Genomic DNA, 17,887 nt, shown 5'->3' on the forward strand with positions numbered 1-17,887 from the left:
GACAAAGTATCAGAAGGAGGAGTGTGAGATGTGGAGTGCTTAACCTAGGCAAGAGTGATTTTTACATTTTTGTATGTTTGCTTTGCTGATATTGTTCAGTTTTAAATCAATTATTTGTATTCTCACATTGTGACCAATTGTGATGGCTTAATAGCCTTTAGCAATAAAGATTCATTCATTCATTATCAAGAACAACTAGGTTAAGAATGCATTCCCTGTTTTTATACAGAAAAAAGAATATTCATTAAAGAAAGTTGATAATCTAATAGCATTTGCAGAATGGCTGTACTCCAATCAGTTTCCTCTTAGTGAAGCTATTAAACACCTGGACTGGGCAGTATATATATTACTGTACCTGAAACCTCTCCGAAAAAGCCCTGAAGAAGAAGGTATGTCTTTAAATAAATCTAAAATAATAAGTTATTTCAGAGTTTGCCTTTCCAGTGTATTCTGATATTTTAGTAACCTGTAGAACTTTCTCTTTGATCCTGAGGACATATTTTAGTTTAGGCTTCTGAACAGTACTTTTTATATTAAATTTATAGGTTTTAGCTTGCATGACTTCTCCTTTTAAAATGAAGATAAATACAAACTCTCTACCATGAATATCCTGTGTAGTTTACTGCAGACAGATCTAGAGAACTGCTACATTTTTTATTTTAAAGTAATGGTGAATGAGATGTGTTTCTTCATCCTAGCGTCACTAGATGTAAAAAACCTCTACCTAGGTGAACATAATCCATGTTAAAATTGTGGCTAAATACAAACTTAACACTTCCACCCCAAGCCAGCTCTTCCCCATGCCCCCATTTGGCTTAATATCCTGATCATGAGTTCTGAAGCTTGTTCACAAGTTTGTGACACTGGTTGCCTGGTAAAGGTATTGACCTAGTGTGGATTTTGGTCGTATGAAAGAACATGGTGACGTTTGCTTTATTGTTATTTCTGACCACAGATTCTAATGACCGAATTGCCATTGAGGATTTAAGAAGTATAAGGCAGATAGAAGCTTTGTTTAGAGCTCACACGGTAATGGCAGTCATTTCCGGACATAGTTCGCCTTTTCACGAGCAGCACTGTTTGATGGCATATGCTTTTGTGATGCGCATTTGGCAGGTAAGAAAATAATAAAAAGTATGGTGTGTTGGTGTACTGTGTCAATATGCCAGCTTTCCTATAAACTGTTGGCTGGCATTCCCCTCAATCACATAGATTGTATGAAAAGTAAGATTATTGCAACAACTTTTGACTTTATTTTTCTATCCTTATTCTGTATAATTCTCAAAGAATGTTCATCCATATACAGTGATACCTTGGTTCTCAAACACCTTGGTACTCAAATGCCTTTGTTCTCAGACGCCGAAAACCCAGAAGTAAGTGTTCCGGTTTTCGAACACTTTTTAGAAGCGGAATGTCCAATGCAGCTGCCAGCTATTGTTTCCAGGGCACCTGCACCAATCAGAAGCTGTGCCTTGGTTTTCGAACATTTCGGAAGTCAAAATGACTTCTTGAATGGATTAAGTTTGAGAACCAAGGTACCACTGTATGTGTAAATCATGGTGCTATGATGTTGTATTTTTCCTTCAAGAATGTGATGAAAAGTTTATTTGCAAAAAAGAAGTAAGATTATTACAATATAGGTTTTGATGAAAGTATATTGTATGTTTTCCATGCTCTCCTCTCTGCAGTATATTCCCCTCATTCTCCATCCCTCATGGTTCAGGAGGTTGCTGCAGATATAGGGTGAGGGTTGGGTAAGACAAGAAACTCTTCTATGAATTTCTGTAAGTTAACCAGTTTTAGGATCAAGGCTATTAACTCGCATCTGTGTAGGTTTGCTCTTTATAAAAGTAAAGGAGATCACTACCATTTGTAAACCTCTAAAACCTACCCAGTTCTCTTAATTCTTTCATTTTCTGCATTTGGCTGTAAATAACTCAGCCTTTTGTAGGTTTCCTTCCCCGACTAAAAACAAATGCAATTGTTTTTGCTCAGGTGTCACTGGCAGCAGCAGGAACCTTTTTAAAGACAATGGGCAAAGTTTCACCAACTCAGCAGACAAGTCCCAAATCGAAAGGCAAAAAAGATGCAAAACAAAACAAAGATGCAAAACAAGTAAGGCACTCTTCTATATAAAAAACATACTTTCCCTCCCAAAGAAAATGGTTTACTTCTTAACAGTTATCTCTGTAATTAATTAATTATTAAGTAAGAATTCTGTAAATCTCTTTTTCTTTAACTCCCTATGCATCCCAATCGAATGAAACAGATTGCATGCCCAGGCATTGTGACCCGCCTCCCCACCCCCTGTTAAATGACCACTCGTGACAACATACGTTTTTGGTTTAAATTAGGCCATGACTTCATTGATTACAGATGTAAATGGCATCGGCTCAGATGAAAGAGATAACCTATATCAACCAACCCGCCTGTTGGCTGAGTCTTCCCAGGAGTCAAACTGTTGGTGAGGGGGTCCTATGACATACATTAAATAGCTACTGCCCCACTGAGAATGCCTTTGAGGAGTGCTATGGTCCTAGCCGCCAACTGGGCATCTAGAAGGAGCACCTGCTACAGGAACCCTTTAATGGGATACCTCATTCCCTTAGAAGGGCAGGCAGAAGCTCACAACCTCCCCTCTAACCAATGACTAAGTCTTAACGCCACATCCACAATAGTTGTGGCAATTGCTACGAGGTAGGCGAAACCCCCAGGTCAGCCAGTTGACCTAAAGGACAAATTCCTCCCCGCTCCCAAATACGGTGACCAATCATAATCCATAGCCAGGTCATAAATACGCACTGCTCCATGATGGGTAGATAACAGCTTAATTATAGGGAGGGTAGGGGATCCAAAAGACAAAAATGCCAAGTTTGGGGTTGGCTTTCCTTAAATATTCTGGGAGTAGACCTGAGTGAAGTCCTATGATGGACTCAGTCAGACCCACCCCTAATGAGTGCCCACCCCTTGGTCTGGCTGCTATTGGCCAATCTGCATCTGAACCCAATTCAACTTTTCCCCTGGCCTACTGAAGAGGATCTAACATCTCCCACTGCCCGGGGGACCCAGCTAAAAGTGGTTGGAGGTGCTGCGGGACATGACAATGCCATGCTACTAATGGCGGTTGACAAGTGCCCATGTGAGCCCATGATCCAGATCTTTGTGAAATCCAGTGGGGTGAGACATAGCTTCAGATGCAGAATTGCATGTATGTATATAAGCTGTGTAAAACACTGAATATTGTATTAATATTATTATTCTATGGTGTAATAAAAATTTCCTTTCCCCCCTCTTTTTTCCAAAGCCTTCTGCTAATCAGACTTCACCAACAAGCCCTCCTAAAAAAGACAAATCTTCAAAAGATGCTAAACAGGTACATTTTCTTTTAATATATTTTAATGTTCAGTGGGGGGAGGGGGAATAGACTTCCTTAATGCAGAGTCTTGTTTTTCAGCCACAGTCGGCCAAAGACAAAGCAAAGAAGAAAGGGCCAAGTGAAGCCTTGCCCGCAAATGTGGAGGAGTGGGCTAGCTATGAATGTCCTGATGAAATTAGAGATGCCTTTAAACAGGACTCAAGTGGCTGTGCTATGAACAGGGAAACCATTTTGGCACCCGTGAGTAGCATTTCCAGATTTTGGTTTGTAGGGGCTACTATGTTATCTTCTTAGATCTGTATGAATTTGAAAGACTTGTTGGAGTCGGAGGGAACAGATTTCCTATGGCAACATATATTGGGTAGAGATGAGTGACCTAACTGAACACCACGGTGGATTCTGTTGGAGACATAACATCTGCCAAATGTTCAGTGCTGCATGTGACCAGCTTCTATTTCAAAGAAGGCAAAACCAGTTTTGCCTGAGCTTGATTCTAGAGAGCGGTTGTTTGCGTGAGCAAACCACTTCCACAGGAATTGTATCACTCAGTTCCACATGCCCATAAAAGAAGAGATAGTATTTTCTGTGTATCCTGAGTTTTACCTGTGTATAAATGTCCTATGTATTTGGCTTTGTGATAAAACCATTTTTAATTGAATGTTGAAAGTTTCTTTTCATGCTGATTTTCAGGTTGCCACAGAGATGGCATATTTAGTGGTTCAAAAGGTAGGACAATGTGTCCGAAGTATACATTGGTGTGTAGCAACTCCCTGATGTATAAAATTTGAGAACATTGTTTCATTGCCCTATTTTCAGAGTTAAAAATGCAGAATTGAGACAGAAGTATTGTCAACTTTTCCATCATCCATTCTTTTAATTTTCAGACACATACCTTATACTACCTAGACCTTTTAGTTAAGGAGCTACAGGCAATTTTATGTACTCACTTGACTGTTCCGGTTCTTCAACTGGCTGAGATCATTTCTCGTGATGTCGTAGAAAGCAAAAGTCTGTCAGATCTCTACCATCTTCGGTTTGTATCCATTATTCTGCAGTCACTGTAAAATATTTCACTTCCCTGCCGTTCATAAATTCAAATCTGTTTTTGGTTGTGGTGTGTAAGTTAATCCCTTTCTGTACTTTATGATGTGCCACAAATTATGGATTTATGGTTCCAGAAGTTATTCCCACAAAGTTCCCTGCATGAGCTGAATCTCAGGGAGGTTGAATCTCACCCATTACTAGCAGAGCACAGTCATGACTACAACTCCCATCAGTCTTAGCCAATATAGTCTGTTGTCAAGGCTGATGAGAGCTGTCTTCTGTATGACCACTAGTTTCCCATGCCTGGTTGATCAGCAGAACAAGTGTGCTGGACCAGGATAATGTGTGTTCATATTGATGTAGGTAATCATACCTGGTCTGAAACATAGGGAGAGGCGAGTGCCCCCTTGCACCTTCTAAATGGCACCCCTAGTAAGCCTAAAAATTGCTTGTATGCGTAATTGCTTGAGCATTAAAAATCTTAGACGTTAAACAAAAAAATATAAGTCTAGGCAGTTTGAACTTTCATTGGCTGTGCTTTGTCATGTTTGTGACTGAAAATGAAAGTTTTAGCATTTATATTTTTATGTGGCCTACATTTCAGTGTTTCAGATTCCAAGCTTTTTACTATCAAAAACATAAAAGTAGGAGGGTGTGGGTGGGTTTGTGTGTATGTATATATATATATATGCACACGCAAGTCTCCTTGAATTTGGGTTTTTTGTCTGATAGCACTGTTAGGACTCAGCTATACAGTTGCAAATAAAACGTTTTAAGTGTGTTTTAAGCGCAATATGCAATGTGACACTAGATGGTGATAGTGAACCTTATGTAAAATTCAGTGTATTCAATGTATTTTTTTAAATGCTTAAAAAAAAAAAACATTTTCAGAACTTGTGTGTAGATTCCACCCCTGTCTAATTAACTTGCTATTTCAGAAGAAGTGATATCTGAGACTGTTAATGACAAGTATTTTCTCTTCATTAATACTCACAGCATGACTAGGAATCCTAGCCCTTCTTGCTCTTAGGCAAAGTGATCTTGTGGGGATTTATTTATAGGTGAGGAAGTGGGGAGTATTGCTTAACTCTCCACCACCACCCCCACTTTACTGACTTTCACCACTTGATGTAGCAAAGGGATCTGGGAACTCCAGCATGGAGCAAAATACTTCTCTTCCACCCATCATTTCTCCCCTTGGAATTCCACTCACTGCAGCCACTGTTTGTCTTGGAGACATGACAGCTGGGTTTTCCAGGCCTGCAGCGGCCTCTGAATATACAGTTTTTGCCTTTTTCTTGTCAACAGGTAATTTGTATTTTGTATGGATTGTGTCCTTTGTTTTCACAGACTCTCCAGGATATGTTTAGATTTAAAGTTGTGCCAAGCAGCATTTAATCATGAGAAGGCAGTGGGTGAAATGTACATTAATGAAATGGAACAAGGAAGGTATGGTCTTCTGAAGCAAAGTGTGTAATCTGAAAAGTTCATCATGGATTCTGTACGTACCTAACACCCCATTTCCAGTTGAGCAACTGGGACTATTTGCATGCAGCCTTTCAAAAAACTTGAGATTCCACCAGTCAGCTATTTAATAGGGATGGGGAGCGGGGGTGCATGGGGATTGCATCCAGCTCCCCAGTCACCCTCCTTAGTGGCTGACTTTAACCTTTTTGAGAGGGTTCAATAGGTGGGTCCATCGTTCCCTGGATTTGGATGTATTACAGTGTAAACATAACAGTTGTTTCCTCTAAGAGCAGCAGCTTTTTGCACTGTGCTAGTATAACTGAACCTAAGTTACCGGTATTCTATGCCTATTAAAAAAATGATTAATGTGGCCCCGTGGACATCTCAGTAACGACTTTCCATGTTGACATGTTGATCCTCGTTGTTTTGCTTGTTATTGTTTGCAAAATCGTTCTCCCTTCTCCTTTCTCTGATTCAGGTTTAGACAAGAGATAGCATTTAAAAAGGAGAATGCCATACAGAACAAGCTGAAGGAAACCAGATTTGCGAGTTTAAAGCCATCTGATATTAGTAAAAAATTGCTTACTGCAAAAGATAAGGTAATTTACTTTCACTTTGCAAATAGATCAAAGTGAGAATGCATTTTGCTGCCTTTAAACTCTTTATGGCTTTTAGAAACAAGGTCAATTGAGTGAATGCCATGCAGTAAACTATGGCTTCCATTGTTAGCAGTATATCCCTTAATTGCTGCTGGGCCCAGTGGGCAAAAACGGGCGGCTCTTGTAGAGATGGAAGTTTAAGGCTTTTCTGAGTTTTTCCTTTTATTATTGACTCTTAAGAAAAAGTACATCTTCACGAAGGCATTTCCTAATGTAGCTGATTTGGTTAAAGGGGAGTAATTGGTGATGCACCACAAATCTTTAACTAGAATCCTGTTGCTTTGTCCTCCACTGGACCCAAGATTCTATGTCATTTTTATGCAGGAATTTTCCTTGATTCAGGTCTCTCGCTTAAGATCTGCCTCTCCAGCAGGTTGCTACAGGTGGCCTTCTCTCCATCAGTTATTTTTATTGAGTCAAAATGCCCAGTATCTTCACTATCCCCACCCGCCTCTGGGCCTCTTGTCCTGTCTTGTGTTGGCTTCTTCCTCAGCTGTTCACTCACCTACCCCATACTTTGTTTCATTATTTTAGAACTGCATTTCCTATCACCATGCACCTCTTATTTCTGCCTCCTGTATTGCTGATTTTTGATCTTATGCACAGGCTTATATTGGCTAACAGATTTAGGTTGAATCCTGACAAGACAGAAGTACAGTTTGGGGAGGCGGGGGCCGGGGTGGGGGACTCCCTGGTCCTGAATAGGGTAACTGTGCCCCTGAAGGACCAGGTGAGCAGCCTGGGAGACATTTTGGACTCGCAGCTGTCCATGGAGGCGCAGGTCAATTCTGTGTCCAGGACAGCTGTCTACCAGTGCCATCTGATACACAGGCTAAGACCCTACCTGCCCACCGACTGTCTCGCCAGAGTGGTGCATGCTCTAGTTATCTCCCACTTGGACTACTGCAATACGCTCTACATGGGGCTACCTTTGAAGGTGACCTGGAAACTACAACTAATCCAGAATGCGGCAGCTAGACTGGTGGAGCAGCCACCAAGACCACATAACACCGGTTGAAAGACCTACATTGGCTCCCAGTATGTTTCCGAGCACAATTCAAAGTGTTGGTGCTGACCTTTAAAGCCCTAAATGGCCTCAGCCCAGTATACCTGAAGGAGCGTCTCCACCCCCATCATTCAGCCCGGACACTGAGGTCCAGCGCTGAGGGCCTTCTGGTGGTTCCCTCACTTCAAGAAGTGAGGTTACAGGTAACCAGACAGAGGGCCTTCTCGGTGGTGGCACCCGCCCTGTGGAATGCCCTCCCATCAGATGTCAAGGAAATAAACAACTATCTGACTTTTAGAAGACATCTGAAGGCAACCCTGTTTAGGGAAGTTTTAAGTATTTGATGTTTTATCATGTTTTTAATAATCTGTTGGGAGCCGCCCAGAGTGGCTGGGGAAACCCAACCAGAAGGGCAGGGTATAAATAATAAAACAATAATAATAATAATAATTCTCATCAGGCTTTACAACAGATTTCAGATTTTTTTTAAAGGAATTGGAATGCTAAGCAAAATCCCTTTCACCAATTTTAGAATTAAATGCTGACTAAAATGGAATTGCAATTCTAGGATCACTCTTTCTTTCTTTTTAAAAACAGATTTTGGAACTGAACCCTGTGACTGAAAAGGGATTAAGTGGGCTTTCTTTCCCCTACTTGTGGATAGACAAAGCTGAAGTCCTCATGCAATTAGGTTTATATCAGCCAGCAAGGCTTCTACTTGCAGAAGCACACCATGCAACTCAGGTAAGTTTGAAAATTGATCCCAAACTGGAATGTGATCCAGTCCACTATGCACTGGCATAGACATAAGATTCCCTCAGTGCTCCCTCCCAGCTTTCAAGTTGTCTTCTTTTGAACTATTTATTCAAATTTAATCTTAGAGAAGTCCTAGGGCTTCCTTCCAGGTAGCAATGGAAGGTTCTCTCAGTTTCTCATTTTTCAATTCTCCATATTTTGCAGCAATTTGCAAAAAAAATTAAAAGAAATTAGCATGAAAATTAAAGTCATTTTAATCTGAGTTTCTCCTAATAAACTCCTGTGGAAGATTAGGAGATGCGTTTTACACGTTCTCGATTTTGTTTGTTTTTAATTGTTCTAAATACGTAACACTGGGATGCCCTTGGGTCTTTGGTAAGACTGAACTTACAATTTCATTTACTTGAAATAACATTTTTTCTAGGAAATGAATGACCTCTGTACTGTATCGCGGTGCCTTTATCTTCTAGCTGTGCTAGCTAACTTGGAACAAAAACATGGACAAGCTAAAGAACTGCTCGAGAAGGCACAATTGATAGGTGGGAATGAGAAATTTTGGCTGAATAGCACTTTGTGTCTCACAGATGCAATTTTAGGGGAAGATGAGGAAAGAAAAGACAAAATGGTAAGGAAATGTTCTGGATATTTACCTCACTTTGTCTTTTGTCACTGATGTTTGCTTCAGTTCTTCATGCGCCCTTCCCAAGAAACCTAGTTCAACCACAGGGATCTGTCCTACGTATTCTGCAATGAATGCAGATGCAAAGAATTCCTTCAACTTCTCTGCTGTCTCTTCCCCCCACCCTTTAACACACTTTTTACTCCCTTGTCATCCAAGGCTGAATCACCTCCTTAGCTGGTTTCCTTCTTCTAATGTATTTAAATATTTTTGGGTTAATTTTAATGTTTTTAGCAGTATGTTCATGAAATACATTTTTTTCCTCCTCCCTCATCCTCTTCTTCTTCTGCATCTTTTATTGTTAGCTTGCGTTTATTTTAAGTTCTGGTTCCCTTTTGTTCTCCTTATTTGGGTAAAGTCTCCCATTTTCTAAAAGGTACCTTCTTGCCTCTGACAGCTTGCCTGATTCTGTTAACTACCCTGACTTCTTCTTCTTCTTCTTCTTCTTCTTCTTCTTCTTCTTCTTCTTCTTCTTTTTTTTTTTTTTGCCTTGGTAATACCTTTTCTGATTTGCAGTATATATTCTAGTTGAGCTTCTACTAGTTTTTAATAACATTATCCCTTGGCCTTGGAGAGATTTGGCCTTCTTGACTTTTACTTTCGACTTCCTTTATAAGCAATGCCCTCCTTTTTTTAGAAGTCCCTGTGTTGAAGTCAAAAGTGACTGTATTGAGCTTCACATTGGCAATTTTCCACTAAGACATATATTCAGTGCTTTTTCCCCTATAAAAATGTTTAGGGGTACTCTCATTTTGACTCAAGAAAATCACCATTTTATAGTTCAAATCGGGGGAAATAAATACAGTAAATGGGCAAAAGTACAAAGATTCACGAAATGTTTAGGGGTATGCATACCCCCTGCATCCCCCCAGAAAAAAGCACTGCATATATTGAACTTGATAGCACTATGAACACTGTTCCCAATCAGTGGAATGTGGAACCTTCTGGTTTTTTAAAACCATTTTTTCTTATGTAGAGATCACAGTATCCTCCTTTTGTAGCTATATTTAATTAAGGTATACCTGGTGAGTCATATGCTCTTTGGTAAAACACAGCTTGTGTTTTCATTGAATGGATTTGCTCTGGATAGAATAAATACCTGGCCTAAAATGTTTTGAACAATTCTGCTTTCTCATAGCTACAGTCTGGCCATTTTCTGCAGAGAACTGTAAATGCATTGAGACCATTATTGCTGGGAAGACCCAACAGAGAAGCTGAGTTGGGTATTATAATCGCATTCCTTGAAGCCAGGTAATTCATTACAAGTTAAAACATTTATAATAACTTTTTATGTATGGTTTGTTAACTAACCAACAATGCAAACATATTCATGTTACCTCAGAAGTAAATCCCATTCAGTTCAATGAAACTTAGTCCTGGGTATATGATCCTATATACCCTTTCCAGAGAGTAATCCCCACTGAAATCTTCATGGGATTTACTTTTGCATAAATATGTTTAGGGTAATTTTTTTAACTCTCACTGTGCTTTTCTTAATGCAAACGCAGCATAATCCAAGCATAAATATAAAATTATGGTTTTCTCTTAGCATTAGTCATCGAAATCTAAAAACATGCAAAGAAAAAAGTGTATTAGTACAGCATACTTGATCAAATATTTAATATATTATTGAGATAGTTTACCCAATACTATTAATATACTCTTCTATGCAGGAAAGCATATATTCATGTAGAGTTTGGTCAAGACTACATCAATGCTAGTAGTCATCCTAATGACTTAGCAAGATTGTTGCTGGAGCCATATGATAAATTAATTCACATTGAGAAGGACTTCCTTTCTTACCGGTATAAAGATCGTAGTACTGAGGTTTTGCTGGTACGTGCAAATATTCACAGGTAAGTCCATAATAAAGGTAAAGGTAAAGGTACTCCTGCCCGTACGGGCCAGTCTTGACAGACTCTAGGGTTGTGCGCTCATCTCACCAGCGCTGTCCGCAGACACTTCCGGGTCACGTGGCCAGCATGACAAGCTGCATCTGGCGAGCCAGCGCAGCACACGGAACGCCGTTTACCTTCCCGCTGGTAAGCGGTCCCTATTTATCTACTTGCACCCGGGAGTGCTTTCGAACTGCTAGGTTGGCAGGCGCTGGGACTGAACGACGGGAGCGCACCCCACCACGGGGATTCGAACCACCGACCATGCGATCGGCAAGTCCTAGGCGCTGAGGTTTTACCCACAGCGCCACCCGCGTCCCTCCAAGTCCATAATAGTCCTTGATTATTTATTTGAATGTAAATAGGCAGAGACCCAAAGGACAATTTTAAGATAGCTCAAGAACTTACGGTCACAAAGTGGATTTCCTCCCTCTCTGCAACAGGTATCCATGCCACTTCTTGAACCACTTGCAACTAACTTCAGCTTCAAAGTTCTTTTGTCTTGCAGTATAGGAAAGAAGTGGCTTGCTGTTAAGAACACACACAAATCTAAAGCACTTTTGGCACATGCTGAGCAGATCTTTGGAAACTGGCCCGTGCATATTTTTAAAAAACCCACACGCTGATCGCTTCAACTGCTGATTATTTCTGGCTTGCTTTTTCAACATTGAGTCTAAACAGTTACAAACAAAAATAGAACTTCTTTATTGCATCTGAATCAAATTGCACAAGCAGCGGCTGAAACACAACAAAATGTGCGTGAAGCCGACCCACATTAGCCTGGTTCACATGCAGTGGGAAGCCAAATCATGGCTAAGCATGCTTATGCAAATGTGCAGGTCCTCACAGTGGAAATTGTGACCTCTTTCCTCCTCCTCCGGTCCTGTTGCTGCACTGTCAATTATATGCAAGCTGGGTTCATGGTTTGTCTCGCTCCAGACAAACCACCAGCTGTAATCAAGCTTTGTTCTTTGTTGAGAGAAGCAAACTACAGTTTTGCACCTAATGCTAAGGGTAGCCATAGCTTAGCTCAAGGTAGCCAGGCAGCAGCAGGTCCAGTGGAGGAAGAATGTGGCTGTGTTCACATGGAGGCTTGTTGTGACTTAGCAGTTTGCTGCCTAGGCCATGAGCAGAAACAATTCTTAAGCTTTGATGGGAAATACCTTCTGTATTCATATTATTTGCTGGATCACAAGCTGCATGTAGTAGTTCTAATATTTACCATTCCTTTTTGAATACAGTGGTACCTCTGGTTACAAACTTAATTCATTCTGGAGGTCCATTCTTAACCTGAAATCGTTCTTAACCTGAGGTACCACTTTAGGTAATGGGGCTTCCCGCTGCCGCTGCACAATTTCTGTTCTCATCCTAGGGCAAAGTTCTTAACCCAAGGTACTACTTCTGGGTTAGTGGAGTCTGTAACCCAAAGTGTCTGTAACCCGAGGTGTTTGTGATGCGAGGTACCACTGTAAATGGAAGTAATAGTAATCTTGATTGAAAGTAGTGATGGACAATATCCGGAAATGTGAAAGCACAGAAGTAACTTTTCCTTTGTGGACACTTTCAATCAACATCTTACGTTTGTGTGATTCCATTCATTCATGCACATACACACACACTTGGCATTTTTGAAAAATAAAATACTTGTATCATTTAATTGGTTGCCTTTAGTGAATGGTGGTTATCTCTTTGAACACAAAATTGGCACATGCTGCTAAAACTGCAGAAAAAAAACATTATCTGGTTATCTTTCTAAATAGATAAATTATCAAGGGCTAAATAGCATTTTTGAATAATTTTTAATGTTGCTTTTTTCTTTTCTTTTTGACAGGATTCTCGGAAAACATGCAGTATACAAGGTAGACAAGCAGAGTCATTACCTTGATGCTTACAAGTTAGCTCAAGAAGCAGTATCACAAATGGAAGAGCTTTTTCGCTATATTAATAATGTGATTCCAGTTAATGAGGTAGGTAAGGTAGTTGTGTCTTAAAATCAGCTTGTAGTCTTACGCACATTTAATAAGGAGTAAGTCCCATTGAGCTCAGTGAAGTTCGTTTCTGAGTGGACATGTATAAGACTGCACTGCAAAATGTGGAGACTGTTGACAGTCAAATGAGAACGTTCAAAGTCCCGTCCAAATCTGGTGAACATCTGAAAATACAGAGATAAACCAATGGAGGCAGTTACTCAGTGGTCATTATCGGCATTCCTTATTGCAACTTCAAATTGGGGACATTTCGGGTCATATTCAACTAAATTGTTGTGCTAGTGGAAGCCTGCTCAATGATTCCTGCTAACGCATCAGGACTTTGCTCCCTCTCCTGCCCCAGCGTGCTGCCCCTGCCCTCCCCAAATCTACTCCAGAGAGTTGGGAGAATACTAGAACAGCTACACTGAATACAAGCATTGGCAGGAAATTTGGACAGGTCTTTGTGGCTGTCAGCAGCCTTCACATTTGTAAATATTACATGCAGTAATAAGTGTCATTTTGAAAAGCCGCAAATGATCCTCCCTTCTCTATTCTTTTTTTCCTTCATTTATTTTCTTTAACAGATCTGTGTTTCCCACCCCAACAGAGCAGTGGCCTTTTAATCTTCGGGGTGCAAGATTTTCACTTTTCTCACTCTATCTCTGATGTGTTTCGTCTTGCCATCCACCACAGTCCTAGAATCCGGAATGTTCTTTTTAACTCAGTCTTATTTTTGTATTTCAGACTAAAAATATAAACACTCCCTTGATGAGAAAACTGGCTAGCATGAAGGTGACACTTACAGAGATCATTTTGGATATTTTTGTTCTCATCAATATTGAGAAAAAAAAGAAAGAGGCCAAAGCAGACGAGATTGAGCAGATTATCGAGGATTTTGTGAGGTTTACACCTGATGTTGCTTCTGTTGAGCAGGTTTGTGTGTCATTGCTTTCCTGTGGTTTGGGCTACAATCATATATGCACTTATTTGGGAATAAGACAATGATAGGTCTTACTTCAGCATAGGATTGCGCTGTGACTTCTATCAAAGCAAACTTTAGAGAATCATCAGTACAGTGGTACCTTGGTTCTCAAACTTAATCCGTTCTGGAAGTCAGTTCCAAAACCAAAGCGTTCCAATACCAAGGTGCGCTTTCCTATAGAAAGTAATGCAAAACAAATTAATCCATTCCAGACGTTTAAAAGCAACCCCTAAAGCAACAATTTAACATGAATTTTACTATCTAACAATACCATGGATCCATAACATGAAAGCAATAATCATTGTACTGTACTTTAAAATAAATAAGACAGTATTGTAGATGATAAAATAAAAATTATTATTTTTTTCTTACCTGCGCTGATGATTGTCATTGTTTGGATGGGGGGCTTTTATCCATTTCCACAGTCACACAATCAATCAGTAGCTGAGCTAGGTTCCATACAGTCACAAAAACAAATTAACCGAAAAAACCTCAAAAACAAAAACGCAAAATAAATAGCAGAAACAAAAACGCCAAACTTAATCCGTACCGGAAGTCCGTTTGACTTCCTAAATGTTCAAAAACCAAGGCACAGCTTCTGATTGGTGCAGGTGCCCCGGAAACAATAGCCGACAGCCGCATCGGACGTTCAGCTTCCAAAAAACGTTTGAAAACCGGAACACTTACTTCCAGGTTTTTGGCGTTTGAGAACCAAGGTACCACTGTACTCCATTTCTGAAGCATTGGATCATTTTTGCTGTTCATAATGTTACCAGTTTCCAGCATATTGGTTTTATTTCATGTTTTCTGAATTCTGACAGGCATGGTTAAAACTCAGCTGCACAATTGGCCATAATGCCCAGGCTCAGCTAACAAGCCTACAGAGTCTTTATACTGGCTGTCCTGATATCAGAGCCAAATACCTCTATCTCACTGGGAAGTGTTTGCGTTTAATGGCTGATCATACAAACCCCATCTTTACAGATGTTCACTGGAGTGAAAAGGCAGCGGTACGGCATATTTTTACTACATTTAATCAAAGTGTTAATGGAAGTGGGGAAATGAACAACTTCAGAAATCTGTTTTCGGCTTATTCCACATTTTTATTTGGTGTTTTATTGTGTCCTGTGTGGATTGTGTGCACGGGATTTTACAAATTGGAATAAGTTTTGGAATAAATGTGACAACCTGCGAATTAAAGGGTCCATGTAGTTACTAGAGTGCCACATCAGACAAAGGAGGAGTTTGTGTGTGTGGTCACCATTGCATAGCGTATTAGGACTGGGCTTTGTGTATGTGTTCGCACATTTCATGCGTTACATTTTGACAATGCTTTGTTTGTTTAATTCTTTTGTGATGGACAGGAGGAACCTAAACCTGTCCTTGAGAAATCCCCCTCACCAGAATCAGAAGCAAAATGTGATGAAAGTGAAACACCAACTCCGGGTTTGCAACTTACCAAAAAACAGCTTGATGATTACAGGAGGAAAGCAAGTGAATTAAGGGTACATTTATGTGATAACCTAAGTACTTTACACACACACACACACACACACACACACACACACACACATATAGTAAATTCTAAGTTTAGGACATGCCAGGTCAGTACTAAAAGACAGGCAGTGAGGGGAAAGTGTTTAGGACATTTCCACTTCACTGTAGAATATTTTTATAAGATAACACATAAAGTAGAATTTTAGTTAAGAAAGTAAATAGTAAAGAATTTGAAAAGGCTGTAAATAGTAAAGAATTTGAACAAGCTGTTCAGGAAAAAACTAAAAATTTATTTGCTGCTAATTTTCCATTTTTTGTATTTGATTTCTTTGATTTCTTGGTATGTTGGTTTCTAAAAGTCTTTTGTAAAATGAGATGAAAATAAGAACTGGACCTTTTTCTCTTTTTTTGGAAAGTAATTTTTAAAAAGGAATATAAGCTCATATTGATCTAGCTGTTCTCATGTTAATCATTTTTAATTACTTTGCATCATCTTTTCATCACTTTCCTCATTTATAAAATGTTTTGTTCCTGGATTTTTGTTCCATGGATAAAGAGTCAGAAAAAGGAAGCCCAGCAGGAACATGTATTTATTTTGAACTAAATGGAAAACATAATCTAATAGAGCCCTAATAGGATGCTCTGAGGGACAAAATAGCATAACTGGGAGCCTAGTATGAAAGTCTCAATTTATGCCCATTTGTCCTCCCTAGAAACATTTAATCTTTTCCATTAAGAACTGTTATATGAGATCAGAATGTTCTATCTTCTTTGAAGTGATAAACTACAATTTATGTTGGATTTATGTAGTTTTAGCAATATTGAATACATAGGATTCTGATCTTTGCTATATAGAGGAAACAGACTTGGACCCAAAGATACCTGTTTCAGTCAACGGAGGTTTTGCTGCAGAGCATTAATGTTGCAATGAACAATAACATGATTGATATCCTGGCTGCTGCTAGCTTGGAAATGGTGGAGTGCTTTGGACGATTTGACTCCGTTTCAGCAAGCCAGTTTTTGGCCCTTTATCAGGTGAGACAACAGCTACTTCAATTAGCCCTTTAGTACCATAATCAGCCAAGTCAATCTTAAAAGTATTAAGAACATGTGAATTCAGACTGTGATATTACTAAATAAAATCATTTCTTTTATGTGATGGTTTCTATTCCCATGTGATGTAATTATTACTTTAAATATGTAGCAAACATAAATTAAGCCTTGTGCAAGCATAACACTTGCAATCAACTATCAGTGGTTCAGTGTTTTGGAACATGTATTTTGGGGGCTGTGCACCAGATCCAACCAAATGCCAGATCCTAAAATCAGGCTGACTCAAGTCAACCCAGGATTCAACCAAATTGGGGTGTGGCATCCCTGGATCACCCTGAAGTTGGGCTGGATCCATCTGGAGCAATCCAGGGCTGTCAAAAGGGAAGGGCAGCTTGGTGACGAGGAGAAGGAGGGAAAAGGAGACATTCAGATAGCCCCCAACCACATGATTAATTAGTGGAAAACATTCCTTCTTTCTTCCTAAAACTTTTGCTGAAGCCCTTTCCCATCAAAAATGACTAGCTGAAATCTCCAGTTTATGGCATTTACATAATTTAAGCAACTTTTCAATAAATGCTTTGTGCGTTTTATCTCTTCTTGCCGTCTCCTTAATCTGCCACCTTTCAGTCTCCCCTTAACTTCTGCCCATACTGGCCCTCCTTAGAGAGAAAGCAGATCAGTCAATGGTAGCCAGACACCCATTTTTTAATTTGTCCATCCTCATCCTTCAACCCTGGTGATGTTAATTTAGCTCAGCCAATCACTAGCAGAAGCTTTATCACCACCAGTACTATCCCTTCCTTACACCAATAGCTCCTTAGTCAATTATATAAATATCATTTAACCAGGCGTGGAGGGGAAGCATTTCAGTGAAGCACATTTATGGAGAGATCATTCCACAGAAAGAAGCTGAATAGCTGAGAAAACGCATTCTTAGTATTTTGATGTCAGGGCTTCTTTACTGTGAATGTAAATAATCACCATATCGGGGCCACTTCGTTTCATGCTTTCTTGAAAGGGTTTTCATTAGAAATCTGTTTTAAAACATTTCCCAAACTAGACTTGTATTAAAATGTTGCAGAGCTGTTCAGCATCACTGATGATGAAAAACATCCTGCTAGCAGCTACACTGAACACCAGCAAATCACAGCTGGCAGCGATGCTGCATCTGCAGCACCACTTGCAACAAAAAGGAGATGTTACATGCAGTCTTCTAAAAAATGTGGAGCACAGGTTGGCTGCAATCTCAAAGGTAACTTGCTCAGTTAAAATAAAATTGCAATTTCTCATCCAGCTAGGGATCTATAGGACCTGAGAATGATCCCTAGCTGTAGTGGAACACCTGTTTGGAACATATATGATCAATTATTCTCTTGCCCTACAAATTGTGTGTGTGTGCTATATATATTGGAATATAAAGCAGGTAAGAGCATTACAAGTTGGAGGGAAGAATTAAAAAGCAGTGCTAGATTGTCTGAGCAAAATTTGTTAAAATTTTTGCAA

General features: G+C 39.7%; 1 protein-coding gene across 4 annotated transcripts in view; it reads left to right on the top strand.

Annotated features, from left to right (window-relative positions):
• Positions 1 to 17,887, top strand: part of CFAP46 (cilia and flagella associated protein 46) — a 78,884-nt gene that overhangs the window by 43,267 nt on the left and 17,730 nt on the right. For all 4 annotated transcript variants that reach the window (XM_053388804.1, XM_053388803.1, XM_053388801.1 and 1 more), the window contains exons 29-46: positions 230 to 389; positions 956 to 1,116; positions 1,996 to 2,115; positions 3,305 to 3,373; positions 3,455 to 3,616; positions 4,261 to 4,409; positions 5,771 to 5,869; positions 6,366 to 6,486; positions 8,150 to 8,296; positions 8,733 to 8,933; positions 10,126 to 10,238; positions 10,661 to 10,843; positions 12,714 to 12,849; positions 13,597 to 13,785; positions 14,656 to 14,844; positions 15,199 to 15,339; positions 16,187 to 16,366; positions 17,466 to 17,636. In XM_053388804.1, coding sequence (XP_053244779.1) covers positions 230 to 389; positions 956 to 1,116; positions 1,996 to 2,115; positions 3,305 to 3,373; positions 3,455 to 3,616; positions 4,261 to 4,409; positions 5,771 to 5,869; positions 6,366 to 6,486; positions 8,150 to 8,296; positions 8,733 to 8,933; positions 10,126 to 10,238; positions 10,661 to 10,843; positions 12,714 to 12,849; positions 13,597 to 13,785; positions 14,656 to 14,844; positions 15,199 to 15,339; positions 16,187 to 16,366; positions 17,466 to 17,636 — 2,691 coding nt within the window. The remainder of the gene's footprint in view (positions 1 to 229; positions 390 to 955; positions 1,117 to 1,995; positions 2,116 to 3,304; positions 3,374 to 3,454; positions 3,617 to 4,260; positions 4,410 to 5,770; positions 5,870 to 6,365; positions 6,487 to 8,149; positions 8,297 to 8,732; positions 8,934 to 10,125; positions 10,239 to 10,660; positions 10,844 to 12,713; positions 12,850 to 13,596; positions 13,786 to 14,655; positions 14,845 to 15,198; positions 15,340 to 16,186; positions 16,367 to 17,465; positions 17,637 to 17,887) is intronic.

This window comes from Podarcis raffonei, chromosome 5 (genome assembly GCF_027172205.1).
Source record: "Podarcis raffonei isolate rPodRaf1 chromosome 5, rPodRaf1.pri, whole genome shotgun sequence".
Taxonomy (NCBI): Eukaryota; Metazoa; Chordata; class Lepidosauria; order Squamata; family Lacertidae; genus Podarcis; species Podarcis raffonei.